This window comes from Cladophialophora immunda (assembly GCF_000835495.1).
Source record: "Cladophialophora immunda strain CBS 83496 unplaced genomic scaffold supercont1.4, whole genome shotgun sequence".
In the NCBI taxonomy this organism is placed as follows: domain Eukaryota; kingdom Fungi; phylum Ascomycota; class Eurotiomycetes; order Chaetothyriales; family Herpotrichiellaceae; genus Cladophialophora; species Cladophialophora immunda.
Genome location: NW_015622544.1, coordinates 3647884 through 3675759, shown reverse-complemented (window position 1 = coordinate 3675759; position 27876 = coordinate 3647884). Strand labels below are relative to the sequence as shown.

Genomic DNA, 27876 nt, shown 5'->3' with positions numbered 1-27876 from the left:
CTCCCTCAGTACGGAGCAGTGATCCCGGAAGCGCCCTATCACTGACCTCCCTGATCGAGTTTCGCATGAGTGACTACTAGCCCTGAGGGCCACCCAATGGGCCCTAATTAACCGAATTTCCCCTCTGCTTCTCCTCGCGCGGTCCTTTAGCCGCACAACATTCCCCCCCTCGCCCCCGGTCCAGCACCACAAAGAGATGCGATCCCATGCTCGCCTAAACCGGTAGAGTGCTCATTTGGATGACGCTGACTGGATGGGCACAGGAAGTGTGGGTGGTCCGTTGCGTCCTTTGCGTCCTGATAGAGGAGCCAGCGCCAGAGTCGCCTCCCAGAACTGCCAGGAAATTCTTTGTGCTGGCTTGTTCTTCTGCTCGTTTTTGCACTTTCCTCGCCCGGCGCAAGGCCCCTATGGTGTTCCAAGATCCCACCTAACCACCTGCACCCTGTACAGCTGCAGCCAACTTTCTCTCCTTCCCCCCCCAAAAGAGCCACCAGAGCCCACCAACCATCCTGGAACCTATTGTCCGTCACCACTTCTCGATCTTCTTCTCCGACACCACACTGACACACTGACACACTGACACACTGACACCGACACACACGCAGACTCTCATCTTCCTTCCATCCTGCACTCGCTGACACTCGCATTCCGTTCGATCGCTGCAATACAATCCCATCCCCTTGGGGCTCTTCTCCATATCGCCCTCGACCCTCCGAGATCTGGGCATCCTAGACTCATCGCGGCCGAATAGCCGAAACCCAGCATTCTGCATCCTCCAACCTCGAGCAGCCTCCACCCAAGTTTGTCTGTGCCACTTGACCAGCATTCTGCCACCAGCACATTCCATTCCAATCATCATTATCTGACGGCGGTACACACATACCTTTCATCCGCATATTGTGCTCTTGCCGCATTCGAGCACCTTTCGAAACTTTCAAGGCGCATCTTGAGCGATGCTGCGGTGATTCGGCATTGTGCAGTCGATTGCATCACCCACACTTGAGAGCCGTCCACGTCCTTGTGGCTCTTATCGAACGTATATCCTTGGGAAAACATATCACTCCAAAGAGGAAGAATCGAACCTGTGAATCAAGATGGACGGCCAGGGTGGGTCGGCAAACAACTCGAGCGACTTTGTGCGCAAGCTGTATAAGTATATCTCCCTCATGGTGATCCTCCGTGGTGGCCCTCATAGCTAATTGATGCGCAGAATGCTGGAAGACCCTTCGTACTCTTCGGTGGTCCGTTGGGGCGATGATGGAGACAGTTTTGTGGTCTTGGAGAACGAAAAGTTCACCAAATCCATTCTTCCCAAACACTTCAAACACTCGAACTTTGCCAGTTTCGTCAGGCAATTGAACAAATACGATTTTCACAAAGTGCGACAGAACAATGAGGACGGTGGAGCATCCATGTATGGCGCCAACGCCTGGGAATTCAAACATCCAGATTTCCGCCAGCACAACAAGGAAAGTCTGGACAACATCAGACGAAAGGCCCCTGCACCTCGAAAGCCGTCGAGCCTTAACGATGAACAGATCCCCATTCAACAAATAGACCTGATGAACCAACAGATTGTCGCACAGGCACAGCAAATAGAGTCTCTGGTGACGTGTAACACCCAACTTCAGTCCCAATATCAGATGGTGACGATGGAAGTCGTCCGACTCCAAAAGACCGTCGTCAACCATGAAAAAGTCATGCAGGATGTCATGGTATTCCTGCAGGGCGTCGATGCGAAGCAACGAAGGGACAGCAAGCAGTTGTTTGCTGCGCCATCGGATTCTGCCCAAACAGGCACAACCTTGACTCCCACCAGCCAGAGTATGCCTCCCCAGGACGAAGACACCCCAGCGTCACCCTTACAACATGCTGCGAAGCTCTTGAACGATATCAATGCCGATGGGCAATTCAACATGGCAGCGCTCGAACAAATGAACTCAAACATCCACACCCCGCCGATAGGACAAGACCCTCGAACTGGCCAGTTCCGTGGGCCTAATTCTGCCCCTTCAAGCGGCAGCATGGGATTCTCGAAGATCAACCCAGCCGAATTAGAGACGGTGGTATACCCAATGGGATCGACCAATGGAATCGATCCTATGTCCAGCGAATACATTCATAATATCCCTTACCCATTGCCACCACGAGATGGTTCAGATCCGCGGACACAGTTTGCCGACACGCGGAAGAAGAGCGGACTTTCAGATCCTGGTTGGAGTCGGCCACCGCGAATCCTCCTGGTCGAAGACGATCCGACTTGTCGACAGATTGGCGGCAAGTTCTTGCACTCATTCTCATGCGTCGTTGATTCGGCACTTGATGGACTGGAGGCCGTCAACAAGATGCAGGAAGGAACGAAATACGACATGATCTTGATGGACATCATCATGCCCAATTTGGACGGTGTTTCCGCCTGTCATATCATCCGACAGTTCGACCGAACCCCGATCATCGCCATGACGTCTAACATTCGGTCGGACGACATTCAGATGTACTTCCATCACGGCATGGACGATGTTTTGCCCAAGCCGTTCACGCGGAAATCACTGCTTGATATGTTGGAGAAACACCTGATGCATCTGAAGATGATGCCCCAGGGGATGGAGCAGCAGCCCATGTCGGCGACCACCGCACCATCCGGGGCAGCATCGTCAACCGCCCATTCCGTCCGGGATGATTTGTCGGCAGGAGCTTCTCCGGCGGGATCAAGCGGCACATGGAATTCTCCCAGCCAGTACTCGGGAGTGTCACCAGTAAATCCCAATATGCATTACGCCGGCATGGCACAACAGCAGCACTACGTGGATGCGAATGGAAACCCGACATCCTTTCAAGCCGGACCTCAGACACCCGTGGGGCTGCGAGGCGCTGGTATGATAGGGCAGCAGCAGCAGACACACAGAAGAGGTCAGTCGGAGATGGGTGGAGGATCTGATATGGGAAACTCGAATAAACGCCAACGCATATATCCGCCGCAACACCAAACGATGGCGGCCCCCATGCGGCAATGACTCTAGCGAAATGCTTTGAAGAGGCGGACCACAGCAAGGGATATATGCATAATCTTTCATGCACACGGCATGCTTTGAGGAAGAATCGCCCTCATCTGGGAAGTCATCTTCAATCGTTAGACATGCCATTCCACTAACGGCACGACCTCACCTCCCCGACCTTGGAGCCTCGACAGCCCCGCAGGATGACGGCCTATCATTGAGCGGCAGTATCAACCGAGTAGAAAGGAGCCCATCAGCTTCCTGCAGGGGGACACAGCGACCCATATCACGACTTGACGAGAGATATAAGGGTGGGGAAAAGCCACGGGCAAGGTTTTGTTTTATGATACCTCTTCACGATGGATTTCTGGATTTTGAGAAGGCCGCCGCACCTTTAGTGTTGCGTTTTGACCGAGAGGAAGCTAATACGCTTCGATTTTGTCATGGTCTGTACGGCTGGTACCCTGCGGCTGATTATCTGTGTGACGATTGTCCTGGTCTCCCGACTCGCGCCTTCAGGGAGATATGGAATATAAATCCCATGGCTCGAATGTAGTCAAAGTGGTGTTTTGGTGTACAGAAGAATCTAAAATCTAGTATGTTGTAATATTTGGGGTGCAAAATCCTCCTGTCCAGCATTCACAGACATCAGATGCAGTTCTTGGGCCAACATATCGCTGAACGGTCCTGCACCTTCGATTTTGCATGCCGATTACTTCTAAGTCGGCATCGCAAGTGCCCACGGTCGCATTCAAGACCCCCAGCTCCTTCGAGAACCGACACCCATTCCAATTGATATAGGTATACCCGTTATACAAGCCACGTCCATCAGCAAATGCATTAGTCACAGGGCGTACTTGAATCCTGGCCTGGCCTTTCGCTTCCCCAGTCACACTCATTCCATTCACCCTATCCTCTCCCTCTCCTTCTCCCACTGCTCCGGGGTCAAACATCTGGGCGTCCACGCATGGATTGCCTTGATCTCCTCTTTCAACACCCCATTGACCAGCCTACTCCTTGCCAACAGCGTTTTCTTCTCGAAGTCTGGAGACACGATGATGGCGTTAAAGGCTTGTCCGCAGCCACCGGACATATCTTCCATACTGATGTGAGTTATGTTTATGGACTGCTTGAGTTTTTCGGTGAGGAACTCCGGGGTGATGGGTGGAGAGGAGGATGCGGCGACTTCTGCGGCCTCGGTGTCTGTATGTGCGGCCATTGGTGGGGAATTGCTCGAGGAAGCGTATGTGGAGGGGCGGAAGGCTGTGATGGAAAAGGAGCGCGAGAGAAAGGACCGTGGTCTGAGTCTGGGGTACTGGCGGGGGGTTTGTCTGGTGATGCTGCTATTTGCGCGGGCGATCGCTGTCGTAACTCGGCGGGCAGCTTGCAATGCCAGAGCAGTATAGACTTGCATGGACACGGCTAAGGCTCACAGAGGGGGGATCGTGACTGATGGCTCAGTGTATTTGCGGCTTGCAGTGAGGTTGAAGACTTGTCTTCCAATAGTTGAGAGTCGATTACTTATGTATTGCGAATTGGAAATCAACCAGAAAGGAAAATCCTCGGGTCTCTAGAGAGCTCCTTGGAAATGCGTCATTGGAGGCCAGTCCCTGCATTCAGCCTCGCGTCGCATTGTGGGTTTTCCGTCGACGGCCAACGCTCCAGCTTCTTACCACTGTGTGTTCATGACCACGATGTGACCTGCTGGCACGTTGTTTGGGCCGACGATGTGCTGCTCTATAATAGTTTTCTGATGCTTCGATATCTCCTTCCTCGAGTTGTCCCCGCTCCTAAATCCACGGCAACTCACATCTTGACCCATCGCAGGATGAGCACCTTTCAAGGGCGGGCCTACAATGTCTCCCCGTTCACCACCGCCGTGGTGTCCTCGATGCGCCGGCTCTACCCTGAGTCGCTGGCAGACAAATCCTTTGACAACACGGGTCTGCTAGTCGAAGCTCCCTTCATACCCTCCCGGCCGCGAAACCGCAACTCGGTACTATTGACCGTTGACCTGACCCGAGCGGTCGCAGAAGAGGCGATTGAGAACAACCACTCTGTCGTTGTGGCATACCATCCCATCATCTTCCGCGGTCTCAAGTCCATAACCACGGACGACACCCAGCAATTGTCCATGACGCTGCTGCTTGCGCATGGCATCAGCGTGTACTGTCCGCACACCGCGGTTGATACTGTTCCAGACGGAATGGCCGATTGGCTCTGTGATATTGTGACGGGGAAGTTGGACGACCCGGAGCCAGAGGCATATGCTGCAGCCCCTCTTCCCTCCGATACAGAAGTCACAACCTCTGAAAGCGATTCCGAAGTACGTTCCGATCCTTCGACAAAACCCACCTCTCCTTCCGCGGATCACAATGAGGATGCAATGACGGATCCGTTCACTACCCCAAAAGCAAAGATGAAGCTCTCACGCCCGAGCCATGCGCGCAGAACATACTCTAGACCAAGCTTGCCACTGCCGACATCTGACTTCCACGCTGCTGTAATCTCTCACACTCGGAGCGTGATCACACCTTCTCCTCGCGCATCCCTTGACGCAGCAAATCAATTTACCTCGTCCGATACTTACAATACCTCGAACACTGGGGCTGGTCGGTTGATTGAGTTTTCTTCGCCACAGCCTCTAACGCTTCTGATCACCCGCATTGCTCACGCGATCGGCCTTCCCAAAGGGTTTGCGGTGGCCATCCCTCAAGGGAGAAATCTCGAGGAAATAGCCATTTCGACCGTTGCCACGTGTCCCGGCAGTGGAGGGAGCGTGGTCCGAGGCTGTAAGGCAGACCTGATATTCACCGGCGAGCTGAGTCATCACGAGGCACTGGCGGTAATCGAACGAGGTGGATGTGTTATTGCCCTTTTCCACTCAAATTCCGAGAGAGGGTACCTTTGGAATGTGATGAGGGAAAAGCTAGAGAGGGAGGTTCGGCAGGAGTGGACCAATGTGAGAAGTGAAGAGAATGGAAAGAGGGGGTTAACTGAGCAGGTCAAAGAGATGCTGAATGATGAGAGTGTGGAAGTGGTAGCCAGTGAACGGGATAGAGATCCCTACGGTGTTGTGGTCCTGGACGAGACAGCCGTGGAGGGAGTGAAAATCGACGGGGGAAAGAGTTGAGCAGTGAACATCGGTAACACGCCTCTACACGCGACGAACGAACCTTCAACGACCATAGGCTGGCTTGCGTCACCAACACTATGACCGGCAGGACACTCTAGAGCTTGCCTCCATCCTCTTCACTCGTCACCGAGAGCTCGATGCTGGCCCATTCAAGTTGATACGGACATCCGAGAATTATCGACGTGCAGACCCATAGAAACAACCACCATTCCAGTGTTACTGGCCGTCCGTCTTCACGATTACCGACATCTTCTGTTGCTCTGTGACCTTAACGATGGCGACGCTGACGGGCTTCATATGGTTATACCATTGGCTAATATAGTCGGGTTTTTTGGCGCTACAGCAGCGCTTCTCGTGACGATCGCTCTCCGAGCGACCTAGTTCACCAGATTGTGGAGAGAAGAGCTGCTGGGCCTTTGGGGGATGTTTCCTTCTACCGTCCTGGTGACTATCTGGTTGGGAGTGTGTTGTTGTCACCATTCTGACAGCAACGGAAGACAGCAAGTCTGTCACGAGCCACCGAAGTCTTCCATGGTCTTCCTGTTTGACATTGAGGCCGGGTGTATAAAAGTGATACTGCAAGGGTTCCCCCCCTACTAATGTCTATCCGGCCATCTATCTCCCCGTTCATCACCATTTTCTTCTTTTGCCTTTACCAGCGCTTCCAGCACAAGGAAGAGATCCTCCGTCCCAGTTCTTTTGTTCCAGCCTCGCGAATATGTCAACAGCTACCGCACGTCAAACCCATCAACCTCTACCTCGTCCTCCACGTCGACTTTGACTCCGGCCCGTAACAACAACATACGCCACACCGCGATGGGTGTGTTTCTGGGATATATCCTCCTGTCCGCCCTCCTCATCCTCCTCCTCCTCACCCTTGTCATTTTCCTCTTCGTCCTCTTCGTGCCCGCTCTTCTTGTTGCGCTCTGCCTTTTTGCTCTCATCTTCGTGTCGCCGCGCCAGTCGGGCGTCCGTTGGCGGGAGGAGGGGTTGCAGCCACGAGTACGCGCACGACAACTACCACAACGAGAATCAGGCGCTGAGGAACATCAGCTCACAGAACATGATCAACTGGAACAGCCCGGGGCAGTCGATCGCGAGGAACTCCGCGATGCAGGAGATGACGAGAGGGCTGTTTTTGATAGGGGGAGTTCCAGATCCATTACAAGTCGGTAGGAGTTTTTTTCAAAAGTAAATGCAGTTGTACAGTTACGTATTGTGTGAGGGAAGAGAATCACAAATCGACATTACGTTTTTTTCGAGCCTGGCTGTGTGTACCTATATTATCCCAGCAACTCCACACATGTAATCATCACACATACGACATAATATCCTCGCAAGCCCCCCAATGCAGTAGTGATATCTTCGTCTCAGAATGTCTTATGTCCAAACCGCCTGGGCCAGGCTGATCGACGAGCCGTCAAAGTCGTAGTACAGGTAGGCGCTGCGCAGGAAGGTGTCGCCGAAGCTGATGACGCTCTGCTCCTGGGGCAGGAAGCCGAACAGGCAGGTGCCGTCCTCGCCGGGGACGGGCACGGCGAGCTCGGAGAAGGGCACCTGGATGGCGACGGCGGGCCCGCTGCCGAAGCCGAAGGTGAAGGAGCCCGCGGGCATGTCGCACGACACGAGGTAGTCGCCGGCGTTGTCGGTGGTGACGCCGAAGTAGGTCGCGAGCTCGTTGAACAGCTCGACCGGCAGCACGCTCGTCGTGTAGCCCGTGTCCATGGCCACGGGGTACGAGAACGCCGCCTGGGTCAGCGCCGTCGTGGTGCCGGCGCCGTCGGTCGCCGAGAGGTACGTCCACTCGACCTGCAGGCGCGGCGCCGAGTCCGTGTACGGCACCATGGGCAGCGTGACCAGGTCGCCCGAGTACTTGGACGCGTCGACGTCGCCGAACAGGATGAACCCGCTGCCGGCCTCCAGGTCGTCGAGGTAGATGCTGTACGACCGCCGGTCGATCAGGCCCTGGCTCTTCAGGTCGTCCAGAAACTCCGGGTACTGCACCTCGCTGGCCTCGAGCCCGGCCAGGCCGATCCCCATGATGCCGCGGTTCGTGTTGGCCGCCGAGGTCGCCACGGCGAACGTGACCCCCGTCACGGTCGCGGAGCCCAGGCCGACCGTGTCGTCGATGTAGTATCCCGACGCCGCCGTGCCGTCAAAGTAGGTCGCCGAGAAGTCTCCCAGGTCGCTGTCGTAGACGCCGGTGCTCGACTTCGTGGGATCAACTAAGACCATCAAAGTTAACGGGGGGGAGGTCTTCGGTTTGGAGATGTTGACCATTTTGAGACTTACAAATTCCGCCCGTGCAAGTGGTGCACGAATCAGGCCCGTAGACCCAGATGTCGCTGCTGCCCGTGTCGATGCTGAGGGTGACAGCCTGGGCTGGGGTTCCCAACTCAAGCTCGACGAGGTATTCGAAATCGCCATTTTGGAGCGGCGACGACACTGAGCGACGCTGAATGTCTCCAGTCAGAAGCCTCTTCTTTACGGGCAAGCGAAGAGATGCTCGCTCAGGCCTTGCTGCACTAGAGAGCGGGGCTGCGAGGCATTGGGAGTATAGGATGGCTGCGACAGCCCACAACCAAGTTCCTGATCTCATCTTGTCTTGAAAAGAGTGTGTCGACAATGTAGGAGTGTGAACGATAGACGCTGACTTTGGCTACGTCCTGTAAAAATGTACCCAACACTGGGGATATTGGGCCATTGTTATAGGGAGCCTCATTGCTTTCAACATGAGCCTGGCGCTCCCCTTCTCAGCCCCAAGTCGCAACTTTTGTGGCGATGCGAGTCCGTGGTGTCCGCACCTCGTGGGAACTGCGGCTCGAGTGGTTCGACAGCCTCATGGCTTCGACTCGGCTGTGAGAAGGCAGCAACGCTCGAGAATGGCGGTTTTGCGGGATAGCCTGGATAGCCTGCATTAGCGGGTGTGGGCTGTGCAGCCGGTTGGGCAGACTCCGGGGCACTGTCCAAGTAGTGTGTGGTCACTGATAGGCTGGGATGAAGGCCCAAGTCTGGAAAGAGGCTCTTGGGAGTTCTCCCTCGTCGGCAAAAAAGGCTTCACAATGCTTGCCTCAGGTCTTGTTTGTACTGTACCTTTTCACCAAGAGAAACACGGAACGGGGCGGCGAGTGAGTTTTCCCCTTGAACCTAATAGCACGGTGCCTTGTACAAAAACAGGACAAACCGAGGCAAGCAACTCAAGAGAGCCATGTTCTGGCCCCAATTAGAGAGTCCTCATTCGGTTGGAACTGACAGGCTTGAGGGAGGTTTACCCACCAAATAGCTGGACCCCGTACTCGTAAAGTGTGGCCTCGTCCCAAGACCTAGGACTTGTCCGCGCAACACAATGGCTTACAACTCACAAAAGAGGGAGTACTGTTCGATCAGGCTGCCCAACAACCGGGGTGGTTGCACGGCCCAACTCTTGCGCCGAGGAGAACCATCAGGGGGCCAAGTCCATGAACCCTCGGGAACATGCGGCTTCTTCTCTTGTGTCTCAGCCCGCCTTCAAAGTCGGGTACTTGTTTGTGCAACCAATAGTTGTGGGCGGTACAGCCTGCTTTCTCGTGCTTGGGCTAGAGGAGGGTGTACAGCGATCTAGAAGCTTTTGCTCAGTAAACTTTGGCAAGTAGCCCCCCCTTAGCAGCACGGACTAGGCCCAGCGAAGCTCGTTTATACAACCGACCTGGCCGCATGACTTCATTCTCAGCCTCGTTTTGTTGGGTGGCATGTCAAGAGTCGCCCCTTTCCCCTGACAGATGGGCCGTATTGAGTTGAGGAAAACAACTAAGAGAGGAAGGGTTGTTGACCAGGATGTATATCGTTTACAGGGTGGAAGCGGCAACGAGATTCGCCCTTTGTGTGAGGAGCGTTGGACAGATTCGTCTCCAACCAACTAATCATGCAGCTAAGTCCAAACCGGCGCGAATGCGAGAACGATGCTTCCGCCTTAGGGAGGAAGCCACCTTTATTAGGGCTTGTCCTGCGCAGTCCGGATCACGTCGAAAAGTGCTTAAGCTTGCCTGTCGCCCTTTTCCACTCCCACCAAAAATAGTTCGTCTAGTCCCTTCAGTCCTCCCCCGCGTTGGTTGGATACCTGCCAAATTCTATACCTCCAAATCGCCGAAAAGAGTCAGAGTGATTGAACAGAGAGATCCCTCCGCCTGGCCACTTTTTAACTTCACGCTTTACCAGAGTGTGGCCACCACGCAAGTTCCCCAGAGCCACAGGAACCAGCCTAGTGAAGCCTGACGATTCTGTTTGACGGACTCAGCTGAGTTCTAGGAGCATGGAAAAGATGTTTGTCGAACTTACCGATTCCAGGCCAGAACTTCCATTGCTGTCCGCCGCTGGTGTCTGTGTGGGGCCTGTGGATGTGGTTGGACTTGGTGTGCCCGAGGTTGGAGCAGCTGTCGACGCGCTGGTGGTCAAGTGCCCAATGTAATGGGTGCTGGAGGAGGACTGCGGCTGGGTTGTGGTTGCCACTTTTTTGCACGGTGCCAAATCGACGGATCCCGTAACGATGCTCGAATACTCGGAGGGATCCGCGGTGGAAAGGTAGGCGAGACAGCCCGAGAACATGCCATCGTAAAGGTCCGGCTGATACGTGCCATTACTGTAGCACAGGCAGCTTGCCTGTTGACCGAACGCCTCTGTTGAGAAGCCCGGGGTCTCGTTCTCGCAGGCAAGCACAATTGCTTCAAAGTCAGAACACGCTTCCAACCCGCTGACGCCCGAGGTCGCGGCGCTGGAGGGTGCTGTGATCGTGCTTGTGTTGGGACCAGTGGTGGAAGTAGACCCGACGGTCATGGTGATTTCGGACGGATCATTTTCCAGCTCGAGAAGGCATTGCATCATTGCGGTGTAGCTGGATAACGCACAGCAATTGGCAATGTAGACGTAGCCAGAGCATGATTCACACATTGCAGAGATGCAGTCCGCTGTGTTCGTCTCGCAGACGTCCTGGAGCCCTGCGGTACTACATGTGTAGTTTTGGCGTTTGGCGAAAACGTTGTCGAGCTCATAGTCATTGAAGTCAGCCGCCGCCGCTTTGTCAACCAAAGTAGCCAGGAAAACAGCCGGAAGGGTCAAGAAGAGTGCAGTAAACATTTCGGCGAAAGTGACCTCTGAAAGCGTATCGTGCGTGCCTGGATTTGGTCAAGACGATAATGGTGAGAATCCGAGATAACTATATCAATTCATCGCCTTGGGGGTAAACCCATATCGAACCAATCTGCCGGTGTCAGACCTGGACTGAAACCAATGTTGTACGTGCGGCTCGAACCATCAGGCTGGAAGGCGATGCAGGCCGCACCTTAGTTTCCACCAAAAGAAAATGCCTCGCCGAATGTGGGCAGCTATCGTGCCACCCCAAGCCGTTTGCCATGCGGCTGGAAGGCAGGCGCCATTTCGAGAACCGTTCCGTTGAAAGTAAGTCCATCCCCCTGAGTCCCAAAGTGATGGTTCCGTCGTGCGTGGCTGAGCAAGTCAATCGATAGGTATCCCAAACAGGTTAGTCGGCTCGTATTGCCTAAGCGAGCACGTTTCCATCCTCCTCATTGGTGGCTTCCGGGGACAACTGGCCCACTCACTCGCCATCTTCCACAGTCCCTCCCCCCCAAGTTCGCCAGCATATCTGTGCACAGAATCCCCGACGTCGCTGGATATTGGCGGAGTATGACAAGCAGACAAAAGAATGTTGTCCCAGCATCTCTCTGGCAGCTCTATGACTCATTGCAGGTACACTTGGTCTCCAACAGGTCGCTCTCGTTCTACATGAAGCTGTAGCCCTGTTAGGGAGAACCATCACTCCCTTGAATCGCCGCACCAACATCAGCATAGTCATTCGTCAAGTATGGTCGAGATTAATCTCACCGTTGGAGAAGTGGCGGGTCTCATTTCTGGTTGCATTTCACTGCGTAAGGCTGGCTGCCCTTTGATAACCCGCTATCGATGTTTCCTAACACCCGACAGTGCACATTGTGATCCCGCTGCTGTTTGCGTTTGTGTTGGTAGGCATTGTGCGTGACCGCTCCTTCGACGCGGTCACCTGGTCCTCAATCAGTCATCTCCTGCAGAGTTCCTGGTGGCCGTTGCTGTTGCAGAGCGATGGCGCGGCCGGGAACTTCATGGGCAAAATGGTGCGCTGGCGTGTTTTTGGTATCTCGTTGCTGGCGACCCTGGCTACGGTCTGCTTGGTGGTGGCCAACTTCCTCACCCCAAAGCCTCTCTTGGAGAAGATCAACCCGTCTCGCGGTCTCCATGACGTCGAGTTCTTTTCTGTCACAGGTGCGTGTGTGTTTTGGGGAGGGGGCGGGGTTCCCACGGAAGCCTCCCTTTGTTGCGTTTAAAAGCTAATTAACACGATATACACAGATCCGTCATACTACGGCATGGCCACCCTGGACCGACAAGGCGTCAACAGACGGTGCGGCTGGCAGAAGTGGATGGACTGCCCGCATTCCATCTACGACGACGCGGCCGTGCGAAACCAGTACATTAACCACACGGTGATCAACTCGACCATCCCCGACGTCACGCGAGAGATCTTCACCAGCGGCACCAGGACGGGGACCGTGGCCAACCCGCTGGACATCCAATTCCGGGCCTACAACCTGGTCAACAACATGTACGTGGACAACAACGCGACGCGGGCGGTCGGCCGTCTCGAGGTCCTGCCGTCCATGATCCTCAACCCGGGCTACCACCTGGTGAACGGGCTGATCCTCGACGCGGTCAAGGGCGGGGTCGGCATCCGCAACCACACCGTCCCCGGCGGGCTCGAGCTGGGGGCGACGTGGACCGAGGACATCCTCTGGGTGCTGCCGGAGACGCGGTGCACCAACACGAACCTGAGCCTGCACTTCTCGGTCAACGGCAACGCCTCCAACTCCATGTCCGGCGACGACGGGTACCTGCGCGACGACGGCGGCTTCTCCGACATCAGCCCCGAGGTCCCCTCCCCGCGGTGGAACGACGGGAGCGCGTGGAAGGACCTGGGGTCGACGCCGCCGCTCAAGCGCAACGCCGACATCCTGGCATGGTGGAACAACCAGTTCGTGGCCCAGGTCCTCAACCTCACCTCCTCGGAGAAGGGCGATGTGTACACCGGCCAGTTCAACACCTTTGGCTATCTCAGCGAGCCTGGCGCGATCAAGATCAGCAGCATGGACGGCGGGTTCCTGGACGACATCTACTACAAGAAGCAGCCGACGCTGGAGTCCAAGTTTGAGAATTACGGTGGGCAACTCCATATAACTATGTCCCGAGGCTGACAAGAGAGATAACGATATTGTGCTGACCCCCGCGTCTCTTGCTAGGCACTCGATGCAGCGGCTACTACGACGACGACCCGAGCGTGGCCGGCAAGGCGTTCATGCAGTGCGGCTACCTGTACAGCATCCCGCAGCCGGAGCACGTCAACGCCGGCCAGTCGTGGCGGCCCGACCCGGGGTCCCCCTGGCAGCAGAGCCTGTACACGTGCGCCAGCTCCGTGGCCGCGACGGTCAAGCAGGTGACGTTCCGCACGAACGGGAGCACGACCTTCGAGGCGCTGCAGGTGCTCGACGTGCAGGACAAGAACTACACCGACCCCGCCGCCGGGCCCCTGCCGCTGTGGGGGGTCGAGAAGGTCGACTCGGAGACGTACAAGATCTGGGACGTGTACAAGTTCTGGGGCCTCGTGGACGAGTCGCTCCAGGACCACCCGGACGTCGACGCGCACCGGGCCGCCAAGATCTACCTCCCGGCCGCCGTCCGCGGCACGACGCTGGGGAACCACATGTACGACTCGTTCGCGGCGGGCGGCGTCTTCACCGCGGCGTGGAACAGCATCTACTCGTACGCGGCGGCGCTGAGCGACGTGAACGAAGACTCGATCCCAAAGTAAGCTACCCAACTCCACACCTTAGGTGTCCTTGTCCTCTCCCCCATCGCCGAAAGAGGGAATCTATACTGACATTGCTCGTTTCCCTCCCCACAGCTACAGCGGCAAGTCCAACTACGGGCTGACGCTGAAATGGCGCCAACTCATGTCCCAGTCGGCCGGCGGCGCGGAGACGCTGATGAACCTGATCTGGACGGACCTGATCGGCTTCGCGATCGTGGGCACGCGGACGGGGTTCGAGGGCATGGGGACCATGGCGTCGGTGACGGAGCACCACCAGGGGGGCAACGTCGGCTTACGGCGCGCGCACCGGTACGAGCGGTCGATCGCGTACGGCGACATCCGCTACGCCATTCCGGCGTTCGTGGTCGGCGCCGTCTTCCTGCTCACCCTGCTCGCCTCGCTGCTCATGTGCTGCGTCCAGCCCCGCGTCTGGGCCGCCTTGCGCCACTACACCAGGCAGACCAGCATGGGCCGGGCCGTCACGCAGGCCATGCTCCGGGGCGGGCCCGACGAGATCAGCCCCGCCGCGAGCACCAAGCAGTGGGCCAGCCAGGCCCGGTACATCATCTTGCCTGTCCCGTCGCCGTCGCCGGGGGCCCCGCGGACTAAGCAGATCACGACGAGGAATCCTTCTTCGAGCTCGACCCTTGCCGAAGACGAGGAGATGAGGCCCCCGGAAAGGAGGGCGACGCTCAAGCCCGGGTACGCCACCAGCAGGTCCCTGAGTGACTATAACAGTCTGCGGAGCATGATTTCCTACACCCCAATGGTCGAGCACTCGGCCAATAACCACAGGGGGCCTTCGTGGAGCCCGCACGACAGCGAGGCCCATGAGAGGCTGACCGGTTAGATTATAACTCAAAGGGTTTATGATGGGTTATTATGATGTCTTTGGAGAGCGAATTTGGTTAGAATCGTCCACTCGAGTGCAGTCAGGGAAGCGTCCTGCTTGAAAAATATCTGACGAAATGGAGAGAGGCCCCGTCTGGAAGCACTGATTTGTATACATAATAAAGTTCAAAAGAATGTGAGAACATGATATATTGGTGCACCCTTCAAGTAGAAGTTGTCCTGATACCTCCGTGGGGAAGAAGGTCTGATCCTGCTTCCAAATGCTATATTCAAGGGCAAGAAGATTCGTGAAATCGTCAAAGTGGCCGCTCAGATCGACCGAACCGCCAGCGGCCGTAGTGGACATGCGAGGGATCATGGCCCAGAATGGCAAGAAACCAATTCCATCTGCTGAAATGTTAGTGTCGACATGACATTGTGCTAATTGAGCACTACATCCAGGAACTCTGACCTCCGGGGCTTCTTGCGTGGTGGTTGGTCTCTATCGTCTCCAGAGCTTGGACTACCATCTCTCTGCAATGGAGAGGACTCCCTTGCTCGCCTTCCGCCCAATACTGGTTCCTTGGGGGATGGACAGCAGTATTGAGATTTCCCGTGTCGAGAGAGCTCTAGTTCCCTCAAGGCCACGATGTCAGCCTCAGTAAAAAAAGGACTCGAAGGAGGGGTTGGAGTTTTCAGTAACCCGCACTAGACTCTGCAGGACATCTAGGAACGAGTACAATGGCTCGGCGTCACCATTCTCTCCAGCACTGGACCCACGGATCTTCTCAAAACGCCTGTGGACGAATTGTCGTGGTCCCGGAAAGGGGTCCAGCAAGAATGGGTCCCACAAGTTGAGACTCTCCAACATTTGCTTCGCGACGTGGGCCAAATCCGTCTCGGCCACCAGCGTCCGTATGCCGTGCACGATGAGCAGCTTGGCGATCCTCAAACATGTCTCGTAGTCAATGTCCTTGATGAACTGTATCGACTCAAGAATGTACACCCATATAGGGATGTCAAACACGTCGTGAACCATGGTATCTGGATTGGCGCCGAGGGTCAGAAGATCGCATATGATGTCGGGATCCGAGAGGTTCCATTCCCAGCTATATGGTGGAAGAGCGCAGAGAAGTAACGGCCTACCCTGTTGCTCCCGAATCGTTGCCGTTGTTAATCTTGCCTTGACATACGACTTCCATCCGAGATGTATGCTTAGAGAAATAGAGTTGCCACGATCCTGCAGCCAATGGTTTAATGCAATGTCGAAAGCTATCCCGGGACACTCCTTCAGCAATTTCTGACGTACTACGCTACGGTGCTCATTGAATAGCTCCACCATCTTTTCAAACAGCACGAATGCCGGCCCCTCTGCATCTCGTCGTTTCGTAATTTGCAGGAGGAATTTTTTCACAGCAAGGTATTCCGTTGGGAGCCATTGATTATGAAGGACGAAATTTCTTAGACTGACGGCCATGAGGTTGCATTGGAACATGTGAGCATCAAAAGGTCCCCCGGTGTGTTGGTGAAGCAGATCTCTTGCAGCAGGGCCAGCAAAGTAGTCTCTTACTGTCCTGTGCAGAAATTCGATCGGCGACTCAGCTTGCAAGCGTCCCAAACGCGAAGGTGCAAGAGTACTCGGCCCGATCTCCAGGAGGCCCATACTTCTGCTTGTCAGCATTCGCTCTAACGATTCGAGCAAATCCTCGGCCTCTTCTTGATGAGTGAAATCGACATCGCACAAGTATGAGTTTGCCCCAAAGCTCAGATCTTCACTTTGGTCAATAAAATACAGATGCATGAGGAGAAAATCGAAGTCAGATGCACCGTCAACCTTTGCATTGCCCTCGCTGCTGGAGCACAATGCTGTCTGCAGGATGATCGATGCCTCTTTTCTGTATGGCTTTTCGACAAGCTCGAACATGCGTCTGAAATAATCATCCAAATCGAGGGGAATACTCTCAAGTTCTCTGAATAAGTGCTTTGTGCTGCCTCCGTCCCTGAGGACTCTCAGAAGATCACGCACGACCAAGCGCACCCATAGGAATACCCCTCCGGCCCTCGTCGTAATCTCCTCGGTTATATCGCGAAGAAGCTGCGGCATCCTTCGTAGGTGACGCTGAAAGTGTGGATTTTCACCCAGCTTGCCACGGACGTAGAGGCGTATGTCATCTTTTGTAAGGTCTTCAAGCCGGAGTTGCGGGCATTCCTTGAACTCGTCCCGGAAGATGTTGTAGGGCCGGCTGGCTACACACGCCTTAACGTTGTTGTCTTGTGTGACAGAGGATATCAGGTCCAGAACTTCCTGTCGTTGGTCATCCGGACCTTCTTGTTCATCAAGGCCGTCGATAAACAGCAAAATCCGCTTGCTGGTTCCCAGACATTGAAGAACTCTGCACAGAACTTGAATCAATTCCTTCTCTTCCCACACATGCAGATGGGAGGGTCCATATAGGCTCGACTCCCATCTACTGGCTGAAATCACTTGATCCACAATGTCAAGACGTTGTGAGAGCAATTGGTGTATGAGAGTTCGGAGCAGGCCAGTCATTGACCTTTCGTCATTATTGCCAGCATACCAAAAGTAGAATGAAGCCATGATAAAGTCAGCATCATTCCCTGACGTGGATAGGGACTGCGAGTTCTTTATATATTCGTCAAGCTCTCGAATAAGTGTCGATTTGCCAGAACCGGGCTTTCCCGATACCCAGTATATAGGGTTTCTGCTCGAGTATAACCACTGAACGAAATCATCCCACACAATCACTTGACTATCCTTGTGCCTGAAGATCCATTGATATGTGTTGCTGTAGGCTCGACTGATTCGATCGCGTCTGTTGTTGAATCTCGCAAACCATAGACTGTCCATGATGGAGCGTCGAGCGGCAATCTCTCGTGTCATTGTAGGAAGGAGCTGGTTCACCTCCTCCGACAGAGCTTTGAGCCCATCGTTGAGCCGTTCCAGACGCTTAGAGAGCGCCTCGACCTCATTTGCAAGATAACTTTCGCAGCGTCTCAGAGCATCTTCAAAAGCAAGAGATATTGTCGTGTCGTCAATTGTCAGCGAGGAAAGACTGGAACTGAGACTGGCAATGTCATTTCTGATAGCCGCGGACTCCGCGGTAGCCCTCAGGGCTTGTTCTGTAATGACACGCATTTCCTCGCTCGTATTCTGGCGGTCGACAGTTGACTGGTCGTGGAGGTAAACCATGAGGGAGAGCATCAGATTTGCCCTGGCATGATCCAAATCTCGCGACAGGGCGTCGACTTTAGGTTTGTCAACGTGACTTTTCAGTGCCAGTTTGACTACCATGTCACGATGATTAGCATTGGTTGTCCGGGATAGCCAGAAAGCAGCTGTGGTCATATCTTCACTCGAAGGATTCTAGGTAGAGACCGACTCACCACTGCTCCACAGGCTATGAGGTCTATTGAGGCCCAGTTTATCCAAAATTGCCGTGAATTGCTGAGACACTCTCAAGCATTCGAGGTTTGCACGATGCAAAGCACGGGCAGGTCCCGGATTCAGCGGCTGGGAAGCGTTGGACTCCATCGACCTCTGGAGATGGGCACTTGAGACCGACAGACGCTGCACACAATCACGCAGTGCCTGGAAACTGTTGTTGCCGCCGCCTTGCGAGTAGTCGATGGTCTTGCCGATCAAGTCAATCCCCAGCTGGACAAACTGAAGGGCGTTGCCGGCCGCGGCGAAAGTTGTAAGAGGGTCGACCATATCGACTGTCGAAGTCAACAGCAACGAGAAGGGACGCTGTGACAAAGAGGTAGGTCTGTCTTTCGCAGACTGAGGATAATTTTGATCGCAAGTTTCGACGACATCAGGCTGGTGGAAAGGGCGACTTGGCTCAGTCCATCTGTCGGCCGGGGGCGGAGCTGCTGCCCAATTACTGCACGTCAAGGGCCTAAGCCACCCGCGAGGCGGTGCCACGGTGCAGAGGCAGTGAACACCCCTTGCAAGCGAGAGCATAGGAGCCTGTCTGTCGTGAAGCGAGCATGGGCGGGGGACTAATCCGGGCAGGGCGTATGTTACTTGTGAGAGAAGCATCCATTGCCGGAGGGCGTATTAGCCCAGGGTTGACTACAGCGCCTCGACACAGGCCTACATCTCGGACGTCGCAAGGGGAGCCAATTCGTGACCATGGGAGAGACGGACGATATCGATGGCCGCCAGATTAACCACAATCACCTCCACCATTTCTTTCCCCAACCACCTTTCCTCGGGCCCCAGTCTTTCCATCTTACATCCTCAATATCATCAACACTCAGATAGTCCACTCCTTCCCTCACCAACACTCTCCAGAGGTAGTCTCTTAGTCCGATGGGCCAAGCGGGGATGCCCCAATATCGGACTTTCAGGCCCTTGGCGTGCGCCGACCGGATCTGCCGTCGGATTTTCTCGAGTTGAGGTTGGGTGAGGGCGGAGTGAAAGGGGTAGCCAATGGAACGCCGGAAGGACGTAGAAGCATAGTATGAGTTGTAGGCAGAGTAGATGGCTGATGGATCAGTGGGTGATGGAGAAAGCATATCCGTCAAGGGTCTGGTGTCACCTACGTGGACGTCTGGCGGCGCTGATGGAGAAGGTTGGGGAGGTGTTGCTGGTAGAGAAGCCAAGTCGTGAAGAGGAGCGTCGTAAAAGATGTCTCTGTACGTTGAATTCTCAACGACACGGTTGAATGGTGCATCGCCCGAGACAACAACCGTCAAAGGCCCACTAACCACGTCGGAACCGTCAAAATGAGTAAGGTACCTTCTGTCGCGGAATGGTGCGAGGAGGGTATCAAACCGATTCCAGACCTCTTCCGGCTTGTTCTTAAAGTCCACCAGTAGAACAAGTGACTGCTTGGGTTTGGTGTCGAAGACGCCGATGCGGCGGCTGCTATTCAAAGTGCTGGGGCCCAGAAGATCAGGAACCATGTTTCTATGATCAAGAATCTCCTTCAGGGGATCCAAATAGAGAGCCTCCAGCGTCCTGTTGCGTCGTATACCTGATGCAGTGTGCGCAACGTACAGTTCGTCCCCAAACAGCCATACATCCGCTTCGACGCCGGTGCATCCCACGTGAATCGCGCTGTATAAAGGTTCTCGTCGCCAGTAGTCGTTGTGGGAGTGACACATGAAAGGTTGTACATCTGCCGTGAGTATGTCAAGGTCGCTGTTCCACATCGCAGCCGGGTTGTTCGGGAATAAAAAGGCGTCTTTGAGCGGGCCGGAGACAAGGTCGAGTTCGTCGGGGAAGACAGCCTCCAGGATACCGCAAATGAAGACTACGCACTGTAGAAGTCCCCTGTTCATTCATCAACATCTGTGACCACATGGCGACCAACAGGTCAAGAGCAGCTTAGCTTACAGAGTCACCAAGGCGGCCTTGATCAGAGAAAGTATCTTGGACAGAGTTCGAGATCGTACCCATCGGTGTCTGTGTCTGCTTGCTGTTATTGGGTCCAATGGTCGCGAATGGGGTTTGACAAATGCTGAGGACGCTCCCGTGCTCGACAAATCTGCCCACCGGCGTGCATGATATCTTCTGCCCCGGTCCTTCGCCTCCGACTCGCTCGCTGCAAGTTGGTCGTCATCGTCTTCGTACGTCCACGATGGAGGCCGCTTTTGCAGCAATGCGCCCAGCTCGATGTCGGCCTTGTCGCTTTGAGGTTGCCAACCACTGCTGACGGGTGAGTGAAAACTCCTGCCTGGCCGTAGGAATCTGTTATCGCGGGTTGCAGCCATGTTGCTCTAGGGGATGACGGTAGATGACAGGAGGAATCATAGCTTCTGCATCTGATTGTGTCCGTCAGTTTTCAAGATGTACTGGGGATGGGACTGCTTGATATCGTAAGGAATGGCTACGCGGCCAGAGGCCCAGTCTTTCAGGCAGCCACCAAAGAAGAGGAAGTGATATAGACCATCTCGTCTACATTGTCGAGGGGGATTGAAGGTGGGATCAAGCCATTCTCACCGAGTCTTTGTAAGTCTGATCGCATCCGTCGCGCCTCGACGGAGCCAATCAGCGTCGTCGAATGACAGCCCCTGCCAAGAATGCCGCGTCATCCCGTGAGGCGCGACAGCCTCGTCCATCATCAGCCGGGGCTCATCGAGCATCAACCATCAACCATCAACCATCTTGATAGACAAATAGACAACATCAGGGCTACTCGATACCGAACAACAATAGGAATACAGCACAAGACAAGCCAAGCCAAGCCAAGTCAAGCTCTGTTCAAGCTTGTCCCCTAGCCCCCGACAAAGCTTGCTTTGGCTCCTCTCGCTCACAGAGCCACCTGGACCCCTTCCCTCATCGTCTCCAGCGTCTTCTTTCCAATCCCCTTTAACTTGGCCAGATCATTCCAGCTTCGGACAAAGACCTCTCCAACCCCGTCTATCTCTTGCTCATGGAGGTATTCCACAATTCCCTCGGCCCGCTTTGCCCCGAGTCCGTTCAACGTCTTGATCTGCGTGATATCGCGCGTGTTGATGACTTTCAGAAGGTATTGTGTTCGAGGTGTCACCATCTCAGCACTCAACTCTGATGGGGCTTGTTGCGTGAGCGGATCCGGTGATGATGCTCTTGCTCTGCGTCTCGGCTGCTTAGCCTGCTTCTTCTGACGCGACCGATAAGAGGCTTCGTCTTCGTCACTATCGTGGTAAGCTGATCCTCCATTGTCGTCGTCCTGGTAGCTTTCATCGCCCTCATCATTGCGACGGGAGGCCTTCTCCTTGTCAGGTTCGCTTGTCAGAGTCTGGGCTGTATCGCTCGACTCCTTCTTTCTAGCGTCAAGTTTCTCCCTCAGCCGCTCAATTTTGCCCTTCAATTTCTCGTTATCCGGGAAATACGGCCTGGCTAGCTCATACATCTTCAGGGCGCTCCCAAACTCCCCTCGGGCTTGATGCTGCTTGGCCATGAACAGATAGCTCAGCCCTTCTGCCCTCTCGCCATCTTGTCCCTCCAGCCTCTTCTCAATACTGTCTAGCCGCCGTTGGACTTCCTCGGATATGGCCTTTTGTGGAGCTGGATCCGGTGCATTTAGAGCACGGGCTGCGAGAATCTCGGAGACCTTTTTCTCAACCAGGGTCTCGATCGACGATTTATCCATGCCTAGAGGTTGACACTCTGGTGCGCGCCGGATAAAGCTGGGTGTAGGACGCGAGATTTTGGGAGGTCGAGCAGACGCCAGGAATGACGAATCAGCCGTGCGCTTCAGTGGAGACGACTTCTGGGGGAGGATCTTGGTGCTGATGGACGGTTTGTTGCGGTCCGAATAGACAGCAAAAGCCTTGGGCGGTTTGTCATTCTTCGTGGCAGTGTCGCGATTGGCGGCAAGGTTCACATTGACCACATGGGTCAGAGGCCGGAGTGGTTGTCGCTGCATCGTCGGCCCGCCCACCGATGCACCAGGAACCTGTCGCGGAGGACCCTTGAAAATGGGCTCATTCTCCACCTCACGGACCTCGATCTTCTTGGTCCGGTTGGCAAAGTTCAGAGAGCTGAGCGTGTCGAGATGGTAGGCCTTGACAGGCGCGAGGTTGAGGATCATGACTGTGAAGCCATTGTTTTGTCCTAGCGAAAGAATCCTCGTCATCTTCGACTCGCGATACGGGATGCGGTGCTGTTTCTTGCTGATGGCCTCCACGCACTGCGCCAGGACAAATAATGACTTGTTGATGCTGGCCGACTCGACCATTCTGTCTTTGCCATTACCCGTTCTCCGATTGTCTTCTGAGCCCGCCAGATCGATCGCGGAGGCTGTGCTTATCCTCGTTTCAGTCGGGGTGGTGATGGTCACTTTGACGCAGAGGATGGCATGAGACCGTGAGGAATGGGCGTTGAGTTTGGTGGCGCCGGTGCTTCGATTAGCATTGGCTCTATCGTACAGCACTTCGAAGTCCTTCAACGAGGCGCAAGGCATTTCTGTCAGGCCAACGACCACCGTCTTCCCACCTTCGGCTTCTCTGATCGGAAGCCCAGTGGCGGTCCGCTTCTCGGGGGCCTCGAAGAGATCGAAGACACGGTCGTTGTAGATCTCATAGTAGCTCATGGACACTTCGACTGCGGTTTCCCCATTGCTGCTCTTCTCGATCGCCCGACTCTTTCTGTAGATACTGCTCAACAATCTCGGGATCATTCCTCGGTCAGCAAGAGACTTTCCACCCCGCATGGTATGGGTCTTCCCCGTGCCCGTGGAGCCATAGGCGAAGATGGTGACATCGTATCCGAGGAAGAGATGTTTGACCGTGGGTGCAACTGGGTGCGCAGATGTCAGTCTGAAGATTCCAATGTATGCGACGGTACAAGCAGCTCACCCTCGGCATCGAATATCTCTTGCTGGGTGGCCTGTTGTTCGTAAACGCTGTTGAACTGGAAACTGTATTCTTCGGCAAAGTTCTTGGGGTTGGGGATTTTGACAATCGTGGGCTTTCCATCGGGACCGTCGTGGCTGGTTACGATCTGATCCTTTTCAAGTTCGGTTTTGAGGAGTGGCCGGATGCGGGCGACGACTCGGACGCTCATCTTGAGCTCTGCGGGCTAATGGCTGCTGGACGAGGATGTTCTAGGATTGGGAATACAAGGTCATTGATGGTCCGCAGCTGGTTTGGAGGGCGGAGTGACGACGAGCATCTTTTGGGTCGTTGCGGGGGCAACGCGCTCAGCCTTGCCCGGCCCACACATTTCAACAATACGAGGTACACAATCACTTGCATGCCGCAAGCGAGGAGATGCTTACAGTGACGCTGATTACGATGTCTTCCGTCGAACTGGGGGCGCCGGTGGCAATTGTGTTCGGCAGGGTGAGGAAACTGGCACAGATGGTACAGACCACGACCTCACAAACTGGGTGATTCCAAGCCCCCAAGTGCTGATTCTTGCAATACCATAGGAATTCATGGGCATTTCCAATGCAAGTCGGCCAGACACGAGTGTTCTACTCATAAGGAGATAAACACTGGGATAAACCGGATCTCATCCTCGCAGAGATGCTCCTCGTTGCGGGTATCGATCGTATGGGTTATCCTCGACCACTATTTGTATCACCATTCGCGTGGTCGTGATTACTCTCCGCTCCGGTAAAAGGATGGACGATCCTCAGCGCGACGGTGTCTCTGGCAGTTGCTAACTGGACTCTGCCTTTTGCACATCTGTCAGGTTGCCAATCACTCGTTATGCCTCCTCGGGGTGAGTCGGAACAAAATCTCCTTTTCGCGAATCGTGATGTAACATGTCGTGCTTGTGCAGCACCAGATGAACCTCAGCTATTTCAAGCAACGCCTCATCGGATGTGTGCATCTCCATCACTCCGGCAGCAAGCCGAGCCTGGGGTAAGCCTGTTGGGTGCTCCTCGCTTAGCAGCAGCATGTTAGGCCCCGCAAGGTGCCCAGAGCAACGGGCTCCAGGGCGCGTGCGATAAGCCTACCGAGTACCTTGTACCGGCTCACAATCCTGGGCGTCATCGCGGGCTGGGTGGGGGTCTTACTTTGAGGTGAAACCATTAACCTCGTACTTCGCCTCGTCTGCCGCCAGAGACAATATTTGGCGCATTGTGCTCGCCGCAAGGATGCTTTTGTACGGAGTCCTGTAGGCACAACAGCACCCGACATACTTCCGGGCCGTTAAAGGATAAGTCCCGATGGATGTGATAGAGTGCTCGTAGATTAACGGTCTTCTCCTCAGCTCGACCAACTGTTGCGAAGAGAGACCACTGCCCAACAGCCATCTTGAGAGATCGGAATAGCTCGAGGGATGAAGGGCATATCAATCCGTGCCAGGTGGTTGTTCCCGCTGGTGTGCATGTGGAGATTCGCCCGCTTCCCGCCCGGAAACACATGCTAGACTGGTGCGTCGAGGTTGGTTGCTGCTGTTGTCTAGTTAAAGGGCTGGTAGGCTGACTGTGACCAGGCCTACGGTTACTCTGTACATGTACCCGATCAGACCCCCCCAGTCCCTAAACAACAAACAACGCTTCCCACAGTGCCGTGCGAGATCGATCAATGCGTCTCAAACATCTTCTCCTGTGTCACATATTGTGAGATTCCCCGATACAAAGACTCTCGCGCGCGCAAAAAAAAACATTGGCTCACCCTGGCGCCCCTCTTCGGCCTTCCCCTTCAACCCACCATGGATAGTTTTCAGGTCTACGAGCCCGGCGGCGGGTTGGGCGCCTCGGCTCTGACGAAGCGGCAGCAGGCCATCCTCGCCATCCCCACGACGTACCTGGGCCTCAATTCCGGACCAAAACCCGGCACGATTGCTGCGATCGTGCTTGGGTCGGTCGGCGGGTTTCTGCTCATCATCTACCTCATCTGGGCGGCTCTCAACTACGGGAATGTCTTCGGCTTTAGGCGGGGGGTCGTCGAGGAGGAAGTCATTCGTCGACGCAGGCCACGGAGCAGCAGGCGAGAGGGCACCGTCGTGGAGGAAACCATCGAGGTGGACAGGAGAAGTTCAGTGCGGCGACGAGGAGCATCGTCGGTGCGGGAACCGGATGATGTAGGATTTTGATTCAGTCACCCTTCTCGCAGATGCTAACTAACGATCGGGTAGGATGGCACAGTTGAAGATTAACCCAGCCGGAGTCTGTCTGTCTTTGACGAGGCTTTTTGGCAGAGCACGGAGCACAAAGCATGATCTGGGAGGTCACCAAATTGCCGATTTTCAGTGCCAGGTTCTAGGAGGAATATGCTACGGCCATCACCAGCGGAACAGCGCCATATACGTGACGGAGTCTCAGAGTTGCCTGAGGCTATGAGAGGGCTTAGAGATCTGCGGTGCCTTTTCGCATGATGCAAAAGTGCCTGTTCTCAAGAGAAACACTGCGGGGATTGTGTGGTTGAGCACTTTGAACCGCACAGGGTACAAGCCCACCACATCACCGTCTCCATGAGCTGTATGTACATTGCATATTCCAGCGTAATCGCCTTCTCAAACCACGTGTGGCCATGCGGTACCTGGCTGAGCCAGACGACAGCAACGTGCTGGAACGCTAGCCACGACGCACATGCAACAAGGGACGGTTGGGAATCAATCGTGTAAAGGAATGGGCAGGACGCATTGTCAGGGCTGGAAGCGAACGGGTTGGGGGGGCACATGACTGTATATTTATGCCTGAAGGATGGAGATGACCGAGTAGTATGGAATAATAGAATTGAGTACGAGTACAGTCCATGGCCATCTCACCATGTTTGTTTACCGAGACGTAATAATACTCTTATATCACCCGCGTGGTCCGGTTGCCCCCAGCAGCCACCGCAGCCACCGGCGCAGTTACTCCACTGTCCGCCGCATGCATCATCCACTGTCCACACCAAACACCCAACATGACGCCGCGTCGTGGCCGTTTCCCATTGACCAAGCCTGCGACCGACGCTTCATGAACCACACACCGCAGCCACGTCTTCCTCTGCTCGCTCGAGACCCTGCCACCGTCTTGCAGCCCAACTGCTCAACCTGATGCACCGCACCGCACCATACTGCGCCGCACACATATCATATGCCTGCGCTATACTGGAACATTCTTAAGAGCGCGCAACTCACGGCCCCCATGGACGAGGGACCTTGTCTGAAAACGTGTTGAAATAAGCAAAGAAAGCACATCTCTTGCGCCGAACCCACGCTCGAGTCCTACCACGCCCTTTTTGCGCGCAAACCCCCTCGACCACCAGACTTGCGATCCAGCACCACGCAATAAGACACCTGCGCCCGCGCGCCCTTTGTCCTGAGCGCCCCGTGGCCCGCGCTCGGTGCCCTTTGACGCCCTCCCCCACCACCACACCTCGCCCACAACGATGGCGACAGAAGTCATTGTGCGCGAGTCGCGCCGGCGGTACATCTGGCCCGAAGTGCAGCTGAACCTGTGGATATTTATCGTGCTGGCCGGGTCATCGACGGTCTTGGGCATCAATGCGTGGTTCATCGCCGTGCAGGACCAACTCAGGGTCGGGGTTCCTTGGTATGCTTCTGATCGCTAGGAAAGACACACATACACGGGCGAGTTGCTGACATGTGACACCCTTTTGTCTGCCAACAACAGGTTATTCCCCTTCGCCGTCATCTGCGGCTCCCTCACCATCATCTTCCTCATCGTCATCCTCATCCTCGCCGCACGCCGGTTACTCATCCCGGGCATCATCCTCCTGGGAAGCTTCGTGCTGTTCGTGTTATGGGTGACCACCCTGATAGAGACGGCCATCCAACTCTACGGCGACGGCAACGTCAACAGCAACTGCAGCAACTTTGTCCAGAACCAAGAATACCACGGCGTCTCGATAGAGACGCTGGCGTGGCTCACGCAGAGCAACATCTGCGCCTGTTGGAAGGCCAGCTTCGCCTGGAGCATCATCCTGGCCGTGTTGTTCCTGTGGATGATGATCCTGAGTTGGCAGGTACAGAACTACGACTGAGGATCAGAGAAACGAAGGCGGGGGCCAACGGGGACACCGACCATGTCTTTTCTTTTGTTCTTTTTGAAACCCCTCTTATTCTAATGTGCATGTGATGTGATGTTATGCGACGTTGGTTCTTGGGCATTTGGGAACCGGGATGTTTTGATGCGATATACGGGAGATTTCTGGCATGTTTTTGAGGGTGACGATATAAAACGTACATGGCGCATGCCACCGCCAGGGGATTCTTGCGATGTTCCTGGGTCTGGAATACATATTCCACCACTAGACGGAAAAGCACACAAAGAAGCACGCGTCGTTGATTTTTTCTATTTGTTGTGACTACTGCGATGGCGATGGCGATGGCGGTGGCGTTTTCTAACCAGCGAGCATACGCAGGGGTTTGGGCTTTTGGATACCAGATTCGATTTGTCCCCCGAGACAGGGTGGGATGTCCGACCAGAATGAGGGCTCGAGGGGTCGATGCTCCTCACGGCTTCCCGTCGCTCTCGAATTGCCCTGCGGCTGGAATCGTGCTGGGCGGTGTATAACCCGATCGATCAAATACAAAAGAAAATACAAAAGTATACAAAGGATATTCCAGCTGAACTCTTTTGTTTTTGTTCAAACTATTCTCG

The 27876-nt window shown here is 54.9% G+C and overlaps 10 protein-coding genes across 11 annotated transcripts; 4 read left to right on the top strand and 6 right to left on the bottom strand.

The window, feature by feature from the left end:
• The first annotated feature begins 258 nt into the window (after nucleotides 1–258).
• On the top strand, nucleotides 259–3622 carry PV07_07635. Of its 2 annotated transcripts, XM_016394737.1 has the most exons (3): nucleotides 259–521; nucleotides 606–1153; nucleotides 1211–3622. In XM_016394737.1, exons 2-3 carry the CDS (start codon nucleotides 1095–1097, stop codon nucleotides 3012–3014), a joined length of 1863 nt encoding a protein of 620 aa, XP_016248156.1. In that variant the 5' UTR covers nucleotides 259–521; nucleotides 606–1094; the 3' UTR covers nucleotides 3015–3622. The 2 variants fall into 2 exon arrangements, with proteins under 2 accessions (XP_016248156.1, XP_016248155.1); XM_016394736.1 differs by having other exon boundaries at nucleotides 259–1153.
• Nucleotides 3548–4517, bottom strand: PV07_07634 (uncharacterized protein). Its single transcript, XM_016394735.1, has one exon. The coding sequence runs from the start codon at nucleotides 4408–4410 to the stop codon at nucleotides 3901–3903; it is 510 nt and encodes a 169-aa protein (XP_016248154.1). The 5' UTR covers nucleotides 4411–4517; the 3' UTR covers nucleotides 3548–3900.
• Nucleotides 4518–4645: 128 nt separating this feature from the next.
• On the top strand, nucleotides 4646–6826 carry PV07_07633 (YbgI/family dinuclear metal center protein). The gene has a single exon (XM_016394734.1). It carries the CDS (start codon nucleotides 4750–4752, stop codon nucleotides 6127–6129), a length of 1380 nt encoding a protein of 459 aa, XP_016248153.1. The 5' UTR covers nucleotides 4646–4749; the 3' UTR covers nucleotides 6130–6826.
• Nucleotides 6827–7310: 484 nt separating this feature from the next.
• On the bottom strand, nucleotides 7311–8973 carry PV07_07632 (uncharacterized protein). Its single transcript, XM_016394733.1, has 2 exons — nucleotides 8425–8973; nucleotides 7311–8357 (listed from the first exon to the last, which is right to left on the bottom strand). The coding sequence occupies exons 1-2, from the start codon at nucleotides 8729–8731 to the stop codon at nucleotides 7513–7515; spliced, it is 1152 nt and encodes a 383-aa protein (XP_016248152.1). The 5' UTR covers nucleotides 8732–8973; the 3' UTR covers nucleotides 7311–7512.
• Nucleotides 8974–10319: 1346 nt separating this feature from the next.
• PV07_07631 (uncharacterized protein) lies at nucleotides 10320–11396 on the bottom strand (the record flags this gene model as incomplete). The annotated part of the gene is made up of 2 exons (XM_016394732.1): nucleotides 10447–11396; nucleotides 10320–10412 (listed from the first exon to the last, which is right to left on the bottom strand). The coding sequence occupies exons 1-2, from the start codon at nucleotides 11239–11241 to the stop codon at nucleotides 10320–10322; spliced, it is 888 nt and encodes a 295-aa protein (XP_016248151.1). The 5' UTR covers nucleotides 11242–11396.
• A 4113-nt stretch (nucleotides 11397–15509) lies between these two features.
• Nucleotides 15510–18584, bottom strand: PV07_07630 (uncharacterized protein; the record flags this gene model as incomplete). Its single annotated transcript, XM_016394731.1, has 2 exons — nucleotides 15510–18157; nucleotides 18257–18584. 2 exons carry the CDS (start codon nucleotides 18582–18584, stop codon nucleotides 15510–15512), a joined length of 2976 nt encoding a protein of 991 aa, XP_016248150.1.
• Nucleotides 18585–18848: 264 nt separating this feature from the next.
• Nucleotides 18849–20783, bottom strand: PV07_07629 (uncharacterized protein). The gene is made up of 2 exons (XM_016394730.1): nucleotides 20217–20783; nucleotides 18849–20153 (listed from the first exon to the last, which is right to left on the bottom strand). The coding sequence occupies exons 1-2, from the start codon at nucleotides 20591–20593 to the stop codon at nucleotides 19052–19054; spliced, it is 1479 nt and encodes a 492-aa protein (XP_016248149.1). The 5' UTR covers nucleotides 20594–20783; the 3' UTR covers nucleotides 18849–19051.
• Nucleotides 20784–20789: 6 nt separating this feature from the next.
• PV07_07628 (uncharacterized protein) lies at nucleotides 20790–23409 on the bottom strand. Its single transcript, XM_016394729.1, has 2 exons — nucleotides 23165–23409; nucleotides 20790–23105 (listed from the first exon to the last, which is right to left on the bottom strand). Exons 1-2 carry the CDS (start codon nucleotides 23370–23372, stop codon nucleotides 21133–21135), a joined length of 2181 nt encoding a protein of 726 aa, XP_016248148.1. The 5' UTR covers nucleotides 23373–23409; the 3' UTR covers nucleotides 20790–21132.
• Nucleotides 23410–24753: 1344 nt separating this feature from the next.
• PV07_07627 (uncharacterized protein) lies at nucleotides 24754–26012 on the top strand. Its single transcript, XM_016394728.1, has 2 exons — nucleotides 24754–25346; nucleotides 25401–26012. Exons 1-2 carry the CDS (start codon nucleotides 24975–24977, stop codon nucleotides 25419–25421), a joined length of 393 nt encoding a protein of 130 aa, XP_016248147.1. The 5' UTR covers nucleotides 24754–24974; the 3' UTR covers nucleotides 25422–26012.
• A 163-nt stretch (nucleotides 26013–26175) lies between these two features.
• On the top strand, nucleotides 26176–27832 carry PV07_07626 (uncharacterized protein). The gene has a single exon (XM_016394727.1). It carries the CDS (start codon nucleotides 27016–27018, stop codon nucleotides 27349–27351), a length of 336 nt encoding a protein of 111 aa, XP_016248146.1. The 5' UTR covers nucleotides 26176–27015; the 3' UTR covers nucleotides 27352–27832.
• The last annotated feature ends 44 nt before the right edge of the window (nucleotides 27833–27876 follow it).

Bases quoted from the DNA above. Each gene is read 5' to 3' on its own strand.
- PV07_07635 (XM_016394737.1), top strand. From the start codon at position 1,095: ATGGACGGCCAGGGTGGGTCGGCAAACAACTCGAGCGACTTTGTGCGC. The intron at 1,154-1,210 runs GTATATCTCCCT...ATTGATGCGCAG, and splicing joins TTTGTGCGCAAGCTGTATAA to AATGCTGGAAGACCCTTCGT.
- PV07_07634 (XM_016394735.1), bottom strand. From the start codon at position 4,410: ATGCAAGTCTATACTGCTCTGGCATTGCAAGCTGCCCGCCGAGTTACG.
- PV07_07633 (XM_016394734.1), top strand. From the start codon at position 4,750: ATGCTTCGATATCTCCTTCCTCGAGTTGTCCCCGCTCCTAAATCCACG.
- PV07_07632 (XM_016394733.1), bottom strand. From the start codon at position 8,731: ATGAGATCAGGAACTTGGTTGTGGGCTGTCGCAGCCATCCTATACTCC. The intron at 8,358-8,424 runs GTAAGTCTCAAA...TGATGGTCTTAG, and splicing joins CACTTGCACGGGCGGAATTT to TTGATCCCACGAAGTCGAGC.
- PV07_07629 (XM_016394730.1), bottom strand. From the start codon at position 20,593: ATGGCTGCAACCCGCGATAACAGATTCCTACGGCCAGGCAGGAGTTTT. The intron at 20,154-20,216 runs GTAAGCTAAGCT...ATGAATGAACAG, and splicing joins AAGGCCGCCTTGGTGACTCT to GGGACTTCTACAGTGCGTAG.
- PV07_07628 (XM_016394729.1), bottom strand. From the start codon at position 23,372: ATGAGCGTCCGAGTCGTCGCCCGCATCCGGCCACTCCTCAAAACCGAA. The intron at 23,106-23,164 runs GTGAGCTGCTTG...CTGCGCACCCAG, and splicing joins AGAGATATTCGATGCCGAGG to TTGCACCCACGGTCAAACAT.
- PV07_07627 (XM_016394728.1), top strand. From the start codon at position 24,975: ATGGATAGTTTTCAGGTCTACGAGCCCGGCGGCGGGTTGGGCGCCTCG. The intron at 25,347-25,400 runs GTAGGATTTTGA...ACGATCGGGTAG, and splicing joins CGGTGCGGGAACCGGATGAT to GATGGCACAGTTGAAGATTA.
- PV07_07626 (XM_016394727.1), top strand. From the start codon at position 27,016: ATGGGTGACCACCCTGATAGAGACGGCCATCCAACTCTACGGCGACGG.